Source organism: Malaya genurostris, chromosome 2 (genome assembly GCF_030247185.1).
Source record: "Malaya genurostris strain Urasoe2022 chromosome 2, Malgen_1.1, whole genome shotgun sequence".
In the NCBI taxonomy this organism is placed as follows: Eukaryota; Metazoa; Arthropoda; class Insecta; order Diptera; family Culicidae; genus Malaya; species Malaya genurostris.
In genome coordinates, this window is record NC_080571.1 from 180804161 (window position 1) to 180825360 (window position 21200).

A 21200-nucleotide genomic window follows, 5' to 3' on the forward strand; every position below is an offset into this window, starting at 1 on the left:
TATATATATATATATATATATATATATATATATATATATATATATATATATATATATATATATATATATATATATATATATATATATATATATATATATATATATATATATATGATAATATGAAAGGCTTTCAGAACTAATTTTCGGAGCACTAGAACTATTTTTATGCAACGACCTTGATTTCTACCAAAAAGGTTATGAATCACTTAATTTTGTTTGTAAATCTTACCGACTTTTGCCGCATAAATTTCAAGGTGTTCAGACATAATTCCTTTTCACCCGCATACTCACGATAAAAATAAGAGCGCATAAACTATTAACATTGAGTCTCAAAATAGCAAATAAATCTAAGATATTATTAGTATGTAACCATCAGAAACGGCATGGGACACACATATTTCAGAAAAATTCTATCAACGTAACAGTTTATTCATCACGAAATTTGCATAAAACGGATTATGTTCATAATAAGCTGAATTTAAAACCTTCTTAAATTTGAAATCATTCAGAAATAGATTTGACATAGGTTTGATGATTCACTTTGCTCCATAAATCTTATGAAAAATGTTTACTAGACAGAAGTATTAATCTCATAATGATTTTATTAGGATTTTAAGGAGTTTAAAGTTGTTATGCTATATTTATGAAGTAACACTGAAAACTATTACAAGCATTTCTTAAATTGAATATTTAACTTGGTACGTGTTCTGCTTTAATTTACTTACACTGAAAGACATGATTTGCTGTTATCTCTATTCATACCCAAAATAAGATTCTTTCTAAACAATTTAAAAACAAGTTTGCTTTCCATCGAACGGAATTCAACCCGATGACACAAGACGAAGTAATAAGAAGATTTAAAGTTTGCAGAAGTGAATATAGGGGACCAATGTGAGAAATGGAATTTTGTTAGGTCATCAATAAACAGGATGATTACATAATTGGTTTAAAGATGTATTGGATATTTATCGATTATTATTAATATCAAATTCATTATGGTTGAGCTGATTTAGATTTCACGTACATTTTAAATAAATATTAAAAGTTTCCATTTTACTTCTATTATTTGTAGGATGGAATAGAATGTAATGACAAATCTTATGAATATAAATAAGATTTTTTTTTCAGTAAATGATAATAGTCGAGAAGAATACAATTGGAATCATTGCTTTTGGCATGTGTGTATCTGTACATGTGAACAAAGAATCGCAGTTCTTAGAGATGGCTTCGATCGTACTAATTGCAAATGAAAGGTCTTCCCGTTTCACAGTATGCTATTGTTTTTGATTTTAGATCCGACGTTTGCACTTTCTCTTTATTTGTTCTGGTCACCGCAACTTTGTTCAATTATGGTTGCTTGTTGATTTTTGTCGGTTAGAGTTGAAACACTGTTCTTAAAGTTTTTAGTTCCAAAGAAATCACCAGTAAATATGGCACCATGGAAGAAAGCTGATGTTACAGTTTCAAAAGACATCGATAAAACTGGCAAAAGCCAACAATCGCATAAAGTTTTTGCTGCATTGTAGAAAGTGCAAAGTTATTCCAACAGGTTCACATTGAGCTCAATAACGATCGATCCTATCATGAGCTTGAACGAGTTTTATTCAAGCAAAAATTAAGAATAATGAGCGTAATGGTTGATGACGCCAAACGAACGCTGATGGAAACAAAAAAGCAAAGTCTAGGTATTACATTACTGTAGTTGAATTTGACCTTCTGTTTCAACAGACTTCGCAGCCAATTCAGAGTGTACAGAACCATTGCATGACTGGTGCTACGATTCTAGTGATATTACGAATCCTTCCAGGTCGGGGCTCGAACATACGACAACTGGTTTGTAAGACTAGTGCCTTATGCATTGAACCACCAACCCGGGACGAAACAAAGAGTTATTTTTTAACCTAATGGAACAGTTGTATGAGCCATTAGACTACAGGCATGTGAAGAAAATGGTGGAAACAAGAATGAATGTCTATCGACGATACGTGGATGACTGCTTCTGTGTGGGAAAAAAGGAACACATTCAGGACATCGTAGAGTCGTTTAATAGTTTCCATAGTAAACTTCAGTTTTCTTTTGCAAATGAAGAAGATGGAAAATGCAAATTCCTCGATATGATGTTGTTCCGCAACAACGATCACATCGAACGAATATGGTTACTCAAACAGTCTTATGAGAGATATCCGGATTTCAAACCCGAAAGTCTTTTTTCGCACAATTAAACTGTCCGACTGTAAGAACCATCCATCAGCCTTAAGAACAGCCAAGAAAATTTTACGAATAAACCATTACCCTAAATGGTTTGTTTGCAAAATACTGAAAGAAATACTAGAACAGCCTGCAGGAGGAAAAAGAAAGATCTAGTGCAGTCGTATGTTGCATTACCGTACATCCCTGTACTAAGTGAAAAATTGGAAAGAATTTCTAAAAAGCACAGCAAAAAACTTGCATCTAAACCGAGGGATAAAATCAAGAATCAAATTTTCACTAAGCTAAAAGACCCAATCCCACCAGGGAAACAGACGAACGTAGTGTACACGATCCCATGCGGAGTAGACGATGGCAAAGTTTACATCGGACAAAGGGGAAGAAAGCTTGAGACGAAAGTAGCGGAACACAAGAACGATACGAGGAAAAAAGATGCAAGAACTGGGTTATCTCAACATATGCAACAAGAAGGACACATCTTCGACTTTGCTAGCACCCAAATACTGGAACGAATCGAGAACCAGAAGAGCAGAGTAACAGCAGTAATGTTTCACATAAAAATACTCGGCGAGGAGAGAACAGTCAATCTTCAGAGACAGTGTGGAACTTTCTGCACTACGTAAAAATGGTCTGGTGGCTAAGTTCCGACAGTATTGGAATAGTAAGGATGATAGGCGCTCAGAAGCTAACGATAACCCAGCCCTCAACGTCGGGATTTAACAGTCGTTCGCACCGCACGCAAATAGCTCTTGGCTCCTGGAATTTTTTTCTGGCTACCTAGAGTTTTGTTGATTCAAAGCTTCAGTCTCTTTCAAGGATACCTGAGTCACTAACATTCTTTTTGAAAACTAACAATTAGTCAGCCTTTCTCAAGGCTATTCAAAAAGTTATATTCTAATATAATCAGTCAAAACTAAGAAATTAATCAGCCTTTTTTAAGGCTAGCCATCCAAAGAATTATTCTTCGAACTAATCAGTCTTTATTAAGACTAGTACAAAATCAGTCTTTATCAAGACTCAACCAAACTAGGAGTCTATTCGAAGACTAATTTAACCTAAATAATTTAATTTCAAATTTCATTCATTTCAAAAATGCCTGCGTCCAATCGAAAAGGCCACAAGCCTAAGGCTGAAATAATTCAATACGAAGATATGACAATCCGTTATTCAAAAATTTTCTTATAACATTAACGATCTTATAAAATCTGAATGTAAAAATCAAAGACAACGGACGGATTTCCCTTTCGTTGATTCTATGCCGTCTAACAATATTTACGAGATTCTTCCTGAATCTGATTGTAGCGACATAGAAAAAAATTCCCAAAATGGACGCTTGTCGTTCTGGGAAGAAACAACAAATTATGATTCCAGTGACGGTGATGATTTCCGACTTCAAAGAATTTCCTGAGTACTATGCTTTCTACTTTTCTCGTGGAAGTAGAAGTCTTATTTCAAATCGGACGAAGAGGGGAGCGTCGAGTCTTGGTTAATGGATTGGAAGATTACGAACGTCTCATCCGATATTTGTCCGAGAAACTTCAAAAAATTTATTCATATGATATAAAATCAGACTGTAAAAGCTGTATTGAAAGGCTTATCAAATGATCAAAGTACTGATGGAATTAAAAATGAACTAAAAGAATTGCTTGGTTTTGCCCCTTGCCAAGTAATACTTATGAAAACAAGAACGAATGGTACTTCTAAACCACGCTTTTTATTTTCCCATGAACTTTACCTAATACACTTCAATCGATGTGATGTAAACAATTTGAAAATTTTAGAGAAAGTACGTTTCATTTTCCACATTAAAATTCATTGGGAACATTATAAACGGCATAATGGTATTGCAAACTTAACGCAATGTCGTCGTTCGACTTCGGCCATGGTACCAAAAACTGTCTTATGGACATATGGTGTTTTAATTGTGGTAAATCGCATTCGAAAGACGTCTGTCCAATGAATGAAACCACTGATAAATTGTCATGTTCTAATTGTGATGGAAATCATAAATCCAAGTATTCGAAATGTCCTGTCAGGGAAAAAAATTTGAACGCTCGTTCGGTAGACCAGGTAGACCAGGTAGACAACTATCACTTAATTCTTCTAATTGAAACATACAAAAAGCAGAAACGCCTTTCAGTTCGTCTAACGAAAACAATTTACTAATAGGTAGATTGGCTACGTCATCTTCTTTTAATGGCAGTTACACTAGCGTAACAGGTAGACCTACCAATATTCCTTTAATGTCATTCGCTAACTAAGTCGATTTAGGCGATATAACTGAAAATAAAATGATCTACCTATAACATCAACTTTTTCAAATGATCATTCGAATGAATTCGACTTCATCACTTTTTCAGCCTTTCAAGTTTGATTTCATTTTGCAAATATTATTACAACGAATTTAAAATTTAACAGTGATGTTAAATAATTATTTGAAATTTTAAATTGGAATGCTCGATCGAGTAAAGATGAATTTTATAATTTTCTCAAAGTTCACAAAATTCATATTGCCGTTGTTACAGAAACATTTCTTAAACCAAATGTCAAACTGAAAAGCAATCCCCATTATGTGGTTCATCGATTTGACAGGTTTACTGGAATGGGTGGTGGAGTTGCCATTTTTGTCCAACGGCAAATTAAACATCGAATTTTACCTTCTTTCAATACTAAAGTTATTGAAAGTTTGGGAATCGAAGTTGAAACCATTCATGGGATTTATTTCATCGCTGGAGCATATGTGCCATTCCAATGCACCGGTGAACAATTAAATTTCTTTAAATGCGATGGGCAAAAACTCACAAGATATCGACCACAATTTTTCGTAATAGGGAACTTAAATACAAAGCATGTCCAGTGCTGCTTACTTTACAGTTCGTTATCCCGTCTACAATTGATGTGGTTCCAACAGACCTGTAACATTTAGACTTTCCAACGAAGCTATAATTAATGAAATTAGTTCTATATTCAACTACCATAGAGCCAATTGGTTTGAATACAGATTTCACATTGAAAATAATGTGGATAGTGAAATTATTTTAGAAATTTCTGCGGACATCAACACAGCAATAGATAATTTGAATCATTACATTATCGAAGCTAGAAATCTTTCAGTTCCCAAAGCTCAAACTAAATTAAATTCTCCTATCATCGATGACAATCTTCAAATGCTCATTCGGTTGAAGAATGTTCGTCGACGACAATATCAACGTTCTCGTGATCCTGCTATGGAAAACATAGTAAAGTTAGGTACGTCAGGAACGACGTGGTACTTCGGTACCAAGAAATAAGTGTTTTGCAAATAGCATTAACTTTACGTCTGCTTAGCGTTTCAAATTGAACTGTTTAAGTTTGCAATAAGCAGTTCAATTTAAACTGCTCTGCACTGACGAGTCTTAGACGAAACGAAAAGAGCAGTAAAAACGGTTATGTGCCCTAAGCACAAACATAGGCTAACCCCTAAATGACCATACCTGTGTCGGCCAGAATAAGCCGATAACAACATTTTCGTTCGGAACGTCAGGAAATACGTGATACTTCGGTAAGAAAATATATAAGTGATTTGTAAATAGCATTAACTTTACGTCTGCTTACCGGTTCAAAATGAACTGTTTAAGTTTGCAATAAGCAGTTCAATTTGAACATCAAGTTATCGACCAATTAGTTTAATTTCTTCTATTAGTAAGCTTTTTGAAAAAATTATCTTGTTGACAATGATGTCTCATATAAATGAGTATTCAATTTTGTTCCAGAGCAGTTTGGATTTCGTCATGAACATTCAACTACTCATCAACTTGTCGGAGTAACGAACATAATAAAAGCAAATAAATCTTCTGGGTTATCCACTGGAGTTGCTCTTCTAGACATAGAAAAAGCATTCGACAGTGTTTGGCACAAAGGTTTAATAGCAAAAATGTCTGATTTCCTATTTATTTGATCAAAATGATTCAACATTATTCAACTGATCGTACTCTTCAGGTTAGCTATCAGAATTGTAAATCTGAATTGCTAGCCGTACGAGCAGGTGTTCCGACGGGGTTCGAGCGTAGCTAAAATCTTGTATAATATTTTCATTTCTGATCTTCCAAATCGTTGGTTGTCAGAAATCGCTATTCTGTGACGACACAAGTCTGTTAGCCACAGGTAGAAATCTAATAGTGATCTGCAGTCGCCTACAAAGAAGTTTAAATATTTTCAGTGATTATCTGTCAAAATGGAAAATTAAACCAAATGCAGCAAAAACGCAATTATTTATCTATCCTCATAAACCAAGAGCCACCAACCAAACCAAAAGCAAATAAACCAAACAATGATCACATTATCAAATTGAATGGCTTGGAATTGACATGATCTGATCAAGCAAAATACTTAGGTTTAACGTATGACAAAAAACTCACTTTCAAGGATCACATTGAAGGAATCCAGGCAAAGTGTATTAAATATATTAAATGTTTATCTCCTCTTATAAACAAAAATTCTAAGCTCTATTAAAAAAACATATTATTAATTTATAAAAAAATTTCAGACCAGCCATGCTTTATGCAGTAAGAATTTGGTCAAGTTGTTGTTCCACCAGGAAGAAAACGCTTCAAAGAATTCGGAATAAAGTTCTGAAAATGATTTTGAAGTGTCCTCCCTGGTTTAGTACAAATGAGTTACACAGACTCACAAATATAATGTCACATAATATTATAAGCAAATTCCGACAAACATCGATGCAATCTTCAATTGAGTCGATTCGCTCTCTGTATTAGTTGTAAGTTAGTATGTAAGTCCGTTTCCCCATTACACAAAAATCACAGAATTGCGGAAGTAAATTATGTCTTCATGGTAATAACCAAATCATGTATATGATAGGGCTGAAAAGTCACTATTTGTGGCTGAACACCCAATTTAAATCTTAATAATTTAATTTTAACTCATGTCAATAATTAGTTATTTTAAAAAATCCAGCCGTCGGCGGTGAGTGAACGAATGATAGAATGGAGTGATTGAAGATTGTTAAATTTTTGTTGAATGTAAATCGATTGTTTGCTTTTCTTGTGACTGTTATTTGATGTTAATTTGTATTTGAATTATAAAATGTATGTAGTTAATGACGAAAAATATATGTTGCAGGCGTCCGACGATGGCTGAAGCATAGTAAGCCGAAACGTTATGCTGAACAAAACACGTTAAGAACAGTGGTTCAACCCTCACCGAAAAATTCAACAAGCAACCTTAATTGTCTAAACTTTCTGTAAGCCAAGAGTTCATTTAAAATTTTTCCGTTTTGCCTTTCTCTGAAGAAGGGCAATATAATTGCCTGAAAATCCGGCTTTCGAATGGATCCCAAACTATTCGACCCAGCTGGACGATATCGGAAAATGTCGATTTGAGATTTTTAATCGCTCGATTTTCTCTGAGATGTCTATTTTAACAAGCTTAGGCTCGTTTGAAGGTTACTATTTAATAATGGATCACGTTTACCTGTTACTATTTAATAATGGATCTTTTACCTGTCACTTTTGGTTCCGGAGATATAGATGTATAATCGATGAAACCGACAAAACACAGTATATTTTTTAACGTTCTGTGATCTCAGAGATGTCTGAACCGATTCCAATTTACCTAGGGACGTTTGAAACCAACTACTTTGCCATTGACCAAGATCAAATGACTACCACTTCCGGTTCCAAATTTATACCGGTACAAGTGACGTAACCGACAAAACACGTTGTTTTTTATCTTTCAATTTTCTCAGCGATAGCGTACTTGGTTTTAACAAGTTTAGGCTCGTTAAGAAGCAACTTTGAGCCATTGATCAGGTTCGAAGATCAAGTGGCTGTAAGTTCTGGATCCGGAGATAAAATGGAACAGCACGATTTTAACAATTCAAAGCTAGCATGATAGCTATTATTGAATCATTGATCAAGTTCGAATATCAAATGGCTCTTTTTAACCATTAGTTTTCTAAAACATGGTGGAACCGACTGCAACTAGCTTAGACTCGTCCAAAAGCTGCTGTTCCCATTGATCGAGATCAAATGACTGCCTCTGCGCTATCACTTCTAGTTGGTATATAATGATATAAAGCTATAAGGGACGAAACCGACAAAACGCGTAGTATTATTACCGCCCACTTTTTGACTTAGAAGATTTCTACAAGTTCAGGCTTGTTTGTAAGCTACTATTGAATTTTTGATGAAGCTCGGAAATCGAATGGTTGACACTTCCGACCCTGAACATGTTATTTTTGATCGGCTGATTTTTTGGAATATAAGGCGAATCCTTCGTAAATTACTTCTTGGGCACTTACTTGTACATATTACTTCCTGTGTGTTTGCATACAGCGTTATCATCACAAACTGTCCCATCCAAGCACATTCTCTCCACCGAGGAACATCCATGCGTTGAGTTTTTGAGGAATCCTCGACTACATTGACATTCGTATGATCCGTCTGTATTAGTGCAAACAGAATTTAAGCCGCATCTTCCGAAACCTTCGACACATTCGTCGATATCAATGCATTTTTGTCTTTGTAAAGCGTACTCGAAAGTGGCAGCATACAGACCTCCACTATGAAGTCCTGTATATCCAGTAGGACAAGGTTCGCATTTAAATCCGGGAGCTAAATTCGTACACCGAACTCGTACGTCACATGGTTCAATCAAATCGCACTGAAATTGCAACATATAAAAAATTAAATAAATTTACTGGCGATGGATTTGGTTTGATTCTAGCACAAATGATTATTATCGCGATCACTCTACCTTCGCCTTCTACTATGCTTTCATATAATTAATAAGATTTATATAGGGATACCAAATATACTGTAAATTATTGAATATCAAACAGTGAGGAGGTGCGCATGACTCAAGTCAATCCAGCTGAAGTAGATCGTCCGTAGTTGCACTTCGTGATTGACCGAATGAGAAGAAATGAACAATGAACCAAAAAAATGAAGCTTAGGAGAAGCAAAACATTAGGACTGTATATACTCACTCACTCCTAACTTTTCATTGAATGATCAATAACGACGCCGGCTACGAAAAAAGGCTGTGCTACTGAGGAAGAGGAAGGAATGCTAGTCCGATACTCCTTGTTTCTAGAGACCGCAGATATAACTGTACCTACACGAGCATCACGGGGTATGAGATGTGTTAATAGGGAGGGAAAGAGATCCGGATATGTTTTGGAGTTTTAATGTAAACAACAGACTTGTTCGTGAAATAATACGAACTTCCTCGTAATAAGAAATTCTTTAAACCTTCTCTGTACGATATACTGTTAACACATATGTGCGAATGTGAATGATAGTTTACATCACAAAACGTAATGGCTTATTTCGCGCTGTAAGATCTTGCATATGCTTAGATATGCGATGTGACTCAGTCATTTCTACGATAAAAGAAGAATGTATTCTTCTAGAATCGGGTTTAACAACGGCTTAGAAATGGATGAGAGTAGAAAAACTCAATCCACAAGTTTCAGGTTCGAACCTCGATTCATAAAAACTCTTCGTTATTTTTTGCTTATTAGGAGGATATATGGTTATAATCGCATAGACGTTTGAATACACTCTCGAAAAAATATACTGATGATCGCAAACATTGCAAAAGAAAATCACTGAAGCTGATAAATTGAATCACATTAAATGCCTTACTACATCGCTTCTAGCTTTTGATTTTCCGAAATTGCATGTATACCGCCACCACTTTTGCACTCATAGGCCATATTTGCAATATGCTCTGCTATTTAATAATAACATATAACAGAACGCATAATGCGATCATAGCTTGCGATATAGGTACGAAATAGTTTTCTCGGCAGGGATTCTAATAATCATAAAAGATACGATCTACCTTCTTTAGTATGAAAAAAAAAACAAATCCTATTATGTAATAAATACGTTTTACTTAACTAACGGGAGTCTTATCAAAATTTACTATGTGCAAGAATCGGTAGAATTTAATTTTCAATATGTGTTGTTGTACTAAACATAGCAACATAGTTTTGCCTTTCTCATATAGAAAGGCTATGCAATCGCTGTGAAAACTTTGCAACCAAGGCCCGGAGGAACGAGTGTCATGTACCATTCGACTCAGTTAGTGTAGATTACAAAATGTCTGTCTGTGTATGTGTGTATGTATGTAAGTGTGAATGTGACAAATAATATCACTCAATTTTCTCAGAGATGGCTGAATCGATTTTCACGAACTCAGATTTAAATGAAAGGTCTTAAGGTCCTATACAATGTTCCTGAGTTTCATTTTGATCCAACTGCCGGTTCCGGAATTACAGGGTGATATGCACCAAAAAAAGGAAAAAGTCACTCACGTCTCTCACGTTTCTGTGTACCTATTTTCACAAACTTAGATTCAAATGAAAGGTCTTATAGCCTCATACAATTCTCCTGAATTTCATTTGGATCTGACTTCAGGCACCGGAATTATAAGGAAATATATACAAGTTTATGAAAAAATGCGCAAACAATTTTCTTAACCGATTTTCACAAACTAAGCCACACATAAAAGGTTAAGCCGATTTTTACAAATCAAATGAAAGCTCTAATTGTCTTTAAATAAACTGTGCAATTTCATCCTCATCCGACTTCCGGTTCCGAAACTATAGGGCGATGAGTGTCAAAACATTCAAATTCAAAATGACGATGCAAAACTAGTACGCGACGGTAGTGCGGCTTTTCTCTATTCGCAGAGTGCTTTGTTCAGTTTTGTATAGCGTGCAGGGTTGCCATATTAAAATTTATATTTTTCAAGTTAAAAATGTCTAAATTTCTAATTTTTTTATATGAATTTGTACTTATTTGTTAGTGTTATTACAAGCTCCATGAAAACGGTGCCTTTTAATAAAAGTACACTTATTGCCTTTCTCATTTAGAAAGTTTATACAATCACTTGAAAAATTGACTTATGGAAATTGGCCTGAAGGGTTAAGTTCTATATCATTCGACAAAGTTCATCGAGCTGAGCAATGTATGTGGCTGTGTTTCTGTATGTGTATGAGTATGTGTCAAATAATATCACTCATAAAATAAAAAATCTCGTAGTCCCATAGGTCGCTATTGAATTTCACACCGTCATGTAGAGCGACGAAGGGTAAAATTCTTCTAGATTTGGTTTAAATCTGAGGCTGATTCAAGCCTATATTAGTTACTTACTAAACGAACCGACTTCGGCTATACTGGTTCGAAGTTCCTAGTTCCAGAAGTACAGGGAATAGTGGTCAAAAAGTCAAAAGACTCACTCAGTTTTCTCAGAGATGATTTGATCGATTCCCACATACAGGCTCAAATAAAAGTTCCTATAGTCTCATAGGATGCTGTTTAATTTCATCCGGGTGCGATTTCCCGTTCCAGTACTATAAAGTAAAGAGTGTTTAATCATTTAATGTGACGATGCAAAATAAAGAAAAATTCTTATTCACTGGACATAACTGTTTACAACTTGAAAAGGTTATGTTAGTTCACATCCCAAGAAAATTTCTTATTTTATTCAAGATTAAAAAAAATCTTCTGGTAATATTTTTGAAAATATAAGTAATATGAGAAAGGTATCATTACACCACTAGGTGATTTAAAAAAAGATTTTTTAAATAGTACCATTGAAAATATGATCGAATTTTAATTATTTTATTCATTATAAATTACTCAAAATTCAAGTTTTCTAAAATGTTTGGGGTGAACGAGCATTAAAGAGGGAAACTCGTGACACCTTTGCACAGTGGTTTGAATCGACAAAAACGTGAACTTAATTCTCTAGCCGTTAAACCGTTGATCCGATACACATAGTTCCTTTGGAGAACTAATTCACAAAAATATACCTCGTAATTTAATCACAATAAAAAATGTGCAAAGCCTACTACGATAAAAGTTCATTTCAACAACTTTTTTCCCTTAAGAGATAGAAAAACGATGTCTTCTACAAAGTTTTAGAACTTCTAACGAGAAAAAACTTTGCCGAAGGAGCTATAGGTCTAACGCAAAAAGTTTCGGATATATGAAGCATTTTCGTTTGAAACCATTTAAAATCAATTTTTTGTACATAACTTCTTTCGCAATTATTTTCAATGTCTACTATGTTCGAGACAATTACTAAAAACGTAAAATTACACATTTTCGTTGAAGATTGAGTATGGTTTGGCCTTTTCCTTAAAAAGTTATTTAACATTTAAACTTTTATATGCACTACTAATAGGAAGCAGGGTCGCAGACCAAAAGGCACATACATATACTTTGTGGAAAGCTTAAATCAAGTAATATAAAGTTACGAAGTGTGTAGGGTGGCCTTTTTAAATTGTGTGAATGAGACAACAAAATATAGAGAGCTTTTTTGACATAATTAGGTATTTCAAAAATGCGCTCATTGGAAATATTGGACGTCACAATCCAACAACCCGCCCCCTTGACCCTGTCACAAAAGGTCACGTTTTGTGAAACACCACCCTCCCGCTTACGGCGTGATGTCTTCTATGGACAACCCCAAAAACTAAATATATGATTTTCCGGTCTATAAGAAAAATAATACCAATCTATCGTCATCCTAAATTTTAACATTATGTTATCGAAAAAGTGGACTGTTTCAAATATTTGGGTATATTTTTTTAACCCCACGTTAACCTGGATTCACCATATCTTCTTACGTTTGATCTACGGCGGAATCCTAAAAAGTTTTGGAGCCTCGTCAATTCGAAACGAAAAACCCTTCTCAATCCACCTAGTAGTGTGACAATGCCTTTCTCTTCTTTCATAACAGTCACATGAAAATATGTTTCATACTTATATTAAATAAATTTGGATACTAATTTTGACACCAATAGATTCAGATTGATTCGAGTAGTCCACAAAAGCATGCTTAAGTGTTTACGTTACACAGTCAGCATCATTTTCCAAACTAGTGCTTGACATTTGCGTTGCATATTTGTATGAGAACAGTGATGCTAATCTAAAATAAAAAACCCTTCTTAATCCACCTAGTGGTGTGATAATGCCTTTCTCTTCTTTCATAACAGTCTCATGAAAATATGTTTCATACATTTATTAAATAATTTTAGACGCCAATTGATTCAGATTGATTCGAGTAGTTCACAAAAGCATGCTTCAGTGTTTATGTCACACAGTCAGCATCATTTTTCCAAACTAGTGCTTGACATTTGCGTTGCCTATTTGTATGAGAACAGTTATGCTAATCTAAAAAAACCCTTCTTACTCCACCTAGTGGTGTGATAATGCCTTTCTCTTCTTTCATAACAGTCTCATGAAAATATGTTTCATACATTTATAAAATAATTTTAGACGCCAATTGATTCAGATTGATTCGAGTAGTTCACAAAAGCATGCTTCAGTGTTTATGTCACACAGTCAGCATCATTTTTCCAAACTAGTGCTTGACATTTGCGTTGCCTATTTGTATGAGAACAGTGATGCTAATCTAAAATAATCTAAGAAAACCCTTCTTAATCCACCTAGTGGTGTGATAATGCCTTTCTCTTCTTTCATAACAGTCTCATGAAAATATGTTTCATACATTTATTAAATAATTTTAGACACCAATTGATTCGGATTGATTCGAGTAGTTCACAAAAGCATGCTTCAGTGTTTATGTCACACAGTCAGCATCATTTTTCCCAAACTAGTGCTTGACATTTGCGTTGCCTATTTGTATGAGAACAGTGATGCTTATCTAAAAAACCCTTCTTAATCCACCTAGTGGTGTGATAATGCCTTTCTCTTCTTTCATAACAGTCTCATGAAAATATGTTTCATACTTTTATTAAACAATTTTGGGTACTAATTTTGACACCAATTGATTCAGATTGATTCGAGTAGTTCACAAAAGCATGCTTCAGTGTTTATGTCACACAGTCAGCATCATTTTTTCAAACTAGTGCTTGACATTTGCGTTGCTTATTTGTATGAGAACAGTGATGCTAATCTAAAAAACCCTTCTTAGTCCACTTAGTGGAATTTTCATATATCTTTAAAAATCACCATAGGGGGGAGTACATGAAATTTTCGAAATCGAAAAAAAAATTTTGATGCCAAAAGGCTTAGAATTGCATGAAACGTCGAGATTTAGTGTCATCTCGAAAAAAAAATTTTTTGAAAAAATCGACTTTTTGGGACTTAGAAAAAATATGAAAATTTTTCTAAGTCCCAGAAAGTTGATTTTTTCAAAAAAATTTTTTTTTGAGATGACACTAAATTTCGATGTTTTATGCAGTTTTAAGAGTTTTGGCATCAAAAAAAATTTTCGATTTTGGAAATTTCATGTACTCCCCCCTATGGTGCTTTTTCAAGATCGATAATTGTCAAACCTTTACCACCGGGCAGCACCCCTTAAGCATGTCCGATTTAGGTCAAATTTTGCATGAAGGCTTTTTTCGAGGTGCTTAAACTTTTGAGCACTAGAACTTTACGAAAATAGAGTTGATCCCAAAATTTTGGCACCCTTATATATACAAGAGCGGTAAAAATCAACGTGTTTTGTCGGTTACGTCACTTATACCATCATATATCTGTAACCAAAAGTCACAACCATTTGATCTTCGAACTTGATCAACGGTCCGACAGTAGCTTTCAAACGAGTCCAAGTTTGTTAAAATCGGATCAGCCATCTCTGAGAAAATTAAGCGCGTTCAAATACAACGCTTTTTGTCGGTTACGTCACTTATACAATCATATCTCCGGAACCAAAAGTCACAACCATTTGATCTTCGAACTTGATCAACGGTCCGACAGTAGCTTTCAAACGAGTCCAAGTTTGTTAAAATCGGTTGAGCCATCTCTGAGAAAATTGAGCGCGTTCAAATATCTTCGAAAAGTGCACATACACATACACACACACACACAGACATTTTCCGATCTCGTCGAGCTGAGTCGAATGGTATATAACACTATGGGTCTCCGAGGCTCCGTTCGAAAGTCGGTTTTTCCAGCAATTCTAATACCTTTCTATAGAGAAAGGCAAAACCCTTCTTAATCCACCTAGTGGTGTGATAATGCCTTTCTCTTCTTTCATAACAGTCTCATGAAAATATGTTTCATACATTTATAAAATAATTTTAGACGCCACTTGATTCAGATTGATTCGAGTAGTTCACAAAAGCATGCTTCAGTGTTTATGTCACACAGTCAGCATCATTTTTCCAAACTAGTGCTTGACATTTGCGTTGCCTATTTGTATGAGAACAGTGATGCTAATCTAAAAAACCCTCCTTAATCCACCTAGTGGTGTGATAATGCCTTTCTCTTCTTTCATAACAGTCTCATGAAAATATGTTTCATACTTTTATTAAATAAATTTGGATACACTTAGTGGAATTTTCATATATCTTGAAAAATCACCATAGGGGGGAGTACATGAAATTTTCGAAATCGAAAAAAATTTTTTGATGCCAAAAGGCTTAGAATTGCATGAAACGTCGAGATTTAGTGTCATCTCGAAAAAATTTTTTGAAAAAGTCGACTTTTTGGGACTTAGAAAAAATATGAAAATTTTTCTAAGTCCCAGAAAGTTGATTTTTTCAAAAAAACTTTTTTTTGAGATGACACTAAATTTCGATGTTTTATGCAGTTTTAAGAGTTTTGGCATCAAAAAAAATTTTCGATTTTGGAAATTTCATGTACTCCCCCCTATGGTGCTTTTTCAAGATCGATAATTGTCAAACCTTTACCACCGGGCAGCACCCCTTAAGCATGTCCGATTTAGGTCAAATTTTGCATGAAGGCTTTTTTCGAGGTGCTTAAACTTTTGAGCACTAGAACTTTACGAAAATAGAGTTGATCCCAAAATTTTGGCACCCTTATATATACAAGAGCGGTAAAAATCAACGTGTTTTGTCGGTTACGTCACTTATACCATCATATATCTGGAACCAAAAGTCACAACCATTTCATCTTCGAACTTGATCAACGGTCCGACAGTAGCTTTCAAACGAGTCCAAGTTTGTTAAAATCGGATCAGCCATCTCTGAGAAAATTAAGCGCGTTCAAATACAACGCTTTTTGTCGGTTACGTCACTTATACAATCATATCTCCGGAACCAAAAGTCACAACCATTTGATCTTCGAACTTGATCAACGGTCCGACAGTAGCTTTCAAACGAGTCCAAGTTTGTTAAAATCGGTTGAGCCATCTCTGAGAAAATTGAGCGCGTTCAAATATCTTCGAAAAGTGCACATACACATACACACACACACACAGACATTTTCCGATCTCGTCGAGCTGAGTCGAATGGTATATAACACTATGGGTCTCCGAGGCTCCGTTCGAAAGTCGGTTTTTCCAGCAATTCTAATACCTTTCTATAGAGAAAGGCAAAACCCTTCTTAATCCACCTAGTGGTGTGATAATGCCTTTCTCTTCTTTCATAACAGTCTCATGAAAATATGTTTCATACATTTATAAAATAATTTTAGACGCCAATTGATTCAGATTGATTCGAGTAGTTCACAAAAGCATGCTTCAGTGTTTATGTCACACAGTCAGCATCATTTTTCCAAACTAGTGCTTGACATTTGCGTTGCCTATTTGTATGAGAACAGTGATGCTAATCTAAAAAACCCTCCTTAATCCACCTAGTGGTGTGATAATGCCTTTCTCTTCTTTCATAACAGTCTCATGAAAATATGTTTCATACTTTTATTAAATAAATTTGGATACACTTAGTGGAATTTTCATATATCTTGAAAAATCACCATAGGGGGGAGTACATGAAATTTTCGAAATCGAAAAAAATTTTTTGATGCCAAAAGGCTTAGAATTGCATGAAACGTCGAGATTTAGTGTCATCTCGAAAAAATTTTTTGAAAAAGTCGACTTTTTGGGACTTAGAAAAAATATGAAAATTTTTCTAAGTCCCAGAAAGTTGATTTTTTCAAAAAAATTTTTTTTCGGGATAACACTAAATTTCGATGTTTCATGCAGTTTTAAGAGTTTCGGCATCAAAAAAAATTTCGATTTTGGAAATTTCATGTACTCCCCCCTATGGTGCTTTTTCAAGGTCGAAAATTGTCAAACCTTTACCACCGGTCAGCACCCCTTACGCATGTCCGATTTAGGTCAAATTTTGCATGAAGGCTTTTTTCGAGGTGCTTAAACTTTTGAGCACTAGAACTTAACGAAAATAGAGGTGATCCTAAAATTTTGGCACCCATATATATATAAGAGCGGTAAAAATCAATGTGTTTTGTCGGTTGCGTCACTTATACCATCATATATCTGGAACCAAAAGTCACAACCATTTGATCTTCGAACATGATCAATGGCCCGACAGTAGCTTTCAAACGAGCCCAAGTTTGTTAAAATCGGTTTAGTTATCTCTGAGAAAATTGAGCGCGTTCAAATACAACGCTTTTTGTCGGTTACGTCACTTATACAATCATATCTCCGGAACCAAAAGTCACAGCCATTTGATCTTCGAACTTGATCAATGGCCCGACAGTAGCTTTCAAACGAGCCCAAGTTTGTTAAAATCGGTTCAGCCATCTCTGAGAAAATTGAGCGCGTTCAAATATCTTCTAAAAGTGCACACACACACATACACACACACACACATACACACAGACATTTTCCGATCTCGTCGAACTGAGTCGAATGGTATATAACACTATGGGTCTCCGAGGCTCCGTTCGAAAGTCGGTTTTTCCAGCAATTCTAATACCTTTCTATAGAGAAAGGCAAAACCCTTCTTAGTCCACTTAGTGGAATTTTCATATATCTTTAAAAATCACCATAGGGGGGAGTACATGAAATTTTCGAAATCGAAAAAAAAATTTTGATGCCAAAAGGCTTAGAATTGCATGAAACGTCGAGATTTAGTGTCATCTCGAAAAAATTTTTTTTTGAAAAAATCGACTTTTTGGGACTTAGAAAAAATATGAAAATTTTTCTAAGTCCCAGAAAGTTGATTTTTTCAAAAAAATTTTTTTTCGGGATAACACTAAATTTCGATGTTTTATGCAGTTTTAAGAGTTTTGGCATCAAAAAAAATTTTCGATTTTGGAAATTTCATGTACTCCCCCCCATGGTGCTTTTTCAAGATCGATAATTGTCAAACCTTTACCACCGGGCAGCACCCCTTAAGCATGTCCGATTTAGGTCAAATTTTGCATGAAGGCTTTTTTCGAGGTGCTTATACTTTTGAGCACTAGAACTTTACGAAAATAGAGTTGATCCCAAAATTTTGGCACCCTTATATATATAAGAGCGGTAAAAATCAACGTGTTTTGTCGGTTACGTCACTTATACCATCATATATCTGGAACCAAAAGTCACAACCATTTGATCTTCGAACTTGATCAACGGCCCGACAGTAGCTTTCAAACGAGCCCAAGTTTGTTAAAATCAATTCAGCCATCTCTGAGAAAATTGAGCGCGTTCAAATACAACGCTTTTTGTCGGTTACGTCACTTATACAATCATATCTCCGGAACCAAAAGTCACAGCCATTTGATCTTCGAACTTGATCAATGGTCCGACAGTAGCTTTCAAACGAGCCCAAGTTTGTTAAAATCGGTTCAGCCATCTCTGAGAAAATTGAGCGCGTTCAAATAGCACGATTTTTGTCGGTTACGTCACTTATACAATCATATCTCCGGAACCAAAAGTCACAGCCATTTGATCTTCGAACTTGATCAATGGCCCGACAGTAGCTTTCAAACGAGCGCAAGTTTGTTAAAATCGGTTCAGCCATCTCTGAGAAAATTGAGCGCGTTCAAATATCTTCTAAAAGTGCACACACACACACACACACACACACACACACACACACACACACACACACACACACACATACACACAGACATTTTCCGATCTCGTCGAACTGAGTCGAATGGTATATAACACTATGGGTCTCCGAGGCTCCGTTCGAAAGTCGGTTTTTCCAGCAATTCTAATACCTTTCTATAGAGAAAGGCAAAACCCTTCTTAGTCCACTTAGTGGAATTTTCATATATCTTTAAAAATCACCATAGGGGGGAGTACATGAAATTTTCGAAATCGAAAAAAAAATTTTGATGCCAAAAGGCTTAGAATTGCATGAAACGTCGAGATTTAGTGTCATCTCGAAAAAATTTTTTTTTGAAAAAATCGACTTTTTGGGACTTAGAAAAAATATGAAAATTTTTCTAAGTCCCAGAAAGTTGATTTTAAAAAAAAAATTTTTTTTTGAGATGACACTAAATTTCGATGTTTTATGCAGTTTTAAGAGTTTTGGCATCAAAAAAAATTTTCGATTTTGGAAATTTCATGTACTCCCCCCCATGGTGCTTTTTCAAGATCGATAATTGTCAAACCTTTACCACCGGGCAGCACCCCTTAAGCATGTCCGATTTAGGTCAAATTTTGCATGAAGGCTTTTTTCGAGGTGCTTATACTTTTGAGCACTAGAACTTTACGAAAATAGAGTTGATCCCAAAATTTTGGCACCCTTATATATATAAGAGCGGTAAAAATCAACGTGTTTTGTCGGTTACGTCACTTATACCATCATATATCTGGAACCAAAAGTCACAACCATTTGATCTTCGAACTTGATCAACGGCCCGACAGTAGCTTTCAAACGAGCCCAAGTTTGTTAAAATCAATTCAGCCATCTCTGAGAAAATTGAGCGCGTTCAAATACAACGCTTTTTGTCGGTTACGTCACTTATACAATCATATCTCCGGAACCAAAAGTCACAGCCATTTAATCTTCGAACTTGATCAATGGTCCGACAGTAGCTTTCAAACGAGCCCAAGTTTGTTAAAATCGGTTCAGCCATCTCTGAGAAAATTGAGCGCGTTCAAATAGCACGATTTTTGTCGGTTACGTCACTTATACAATCATATCTCCGGAACCAAAAGTCACAGCCATTTGATCTTCGAACTTGATCAATGGCCCGACAGTAGCTTTCAAACGAGCGCAAGTTTGTTAAAATCGGTTCAGCCATCTCTGAGAAAATTGAGCGCGTTCAAATATCTTCTAAAAGTGCACACACACACATACACACACACACACACACACACACACACACACACACACACACACACACACACACACACACACACACATACACACAGACATTTTCCGATCTCGTCGAACTGAGTCGAATGGTATATAACACTATGGGTCTCCGAGGCTCCGTTCGAAAGTCGGTTTTTCCAGCAATTCTAATACCTTTCTATAGAGAAAGGCAAAACCCTTCTTAGTCCACTTAGTGGAATTTTCATATATCTTTAAAAATCACCATAGGGGGGAGTACATGAAATTTTCGAAATCGAAAAAAAATTTTTGATGCCAAAAGGCTTAGAATTGCATGAAACGTCGAGATTTAGTGTCATCTCGAAAAAATTTTTTTTTGAAAAAATCGACTTTTTGGGATTAGAAAAAATATAAAAATCCCAGAAAGTTGATTTTTAAAAAAAATTTTTTTTTTGAGATGACACTAAATTTCGATGTTTTATGCAGTTTTAAGAGTTTTGGCATCAAAAAAAATTTTCGATTTTGGAAATTTCATGTACTCCCCCCTATGGTGCTTTTTCAAGATCGATAATTGTCAAACCTTTACCACCGGGCAGCACCCCTTAAGCATGTCCGATTTAGGTCAAATTTTGCATGAAGGCTTTTTTCGAGGTGCTTATACTTTTGAGCACTAGAACTTTACGAAAATAGAGTTGATCCCAAAATTTTGGCACCCTTATATATATAAGAGCGGTAAAAATCAACGTGTTTTGTCGGTTACGTCACTTATACCATCATATATCTGGAACCAAAAGTCACAACCATTTGATCTTCGAACTTGATCAACGGCCCGACAGTAGCTTTCAAACGAGCCCAAGTTTGTTAAAATCAATTCAGCCATCTCTGAGAAAATTGAGCGCGTTCAAATACAACGCTTTTTGTCGGTTACGTCACTTATACAATCATATCTCCGGAACCAAAACTCACAGCCATTTGATCTTCGAACTTGATCAATGGTCCGACAGTAGCTTTCAAACGAGCCCAAGTT

General features: G+C 35.3%; 1 protein-coding gene across 4 annotated transcripts in view; it reads right to left on the bottom strand.

Moving 5' to 3' along the window:
* LOC131432575 (cartilage oligomeric matrix protein) overlaps positions 1-21200 on the bottom strand; it is a 1247904-nt gene that overhangs the window by 492897 nt on the left and 733807 nt on the right. For all 4 annotated transcript variants that reach the window (XM_058598920.1, XM_058598918.1, XM_058598921.1 and 1 more), the window contains exon 12: positions 8507-8868. In XM_058598920.1, the coding sequence (XP_058454903.1) occupies positions 8507-8868 (362 nt within the window). The remainder of the gene's footprint in view (positions 1-8506; positions 8869-21200) is intronic.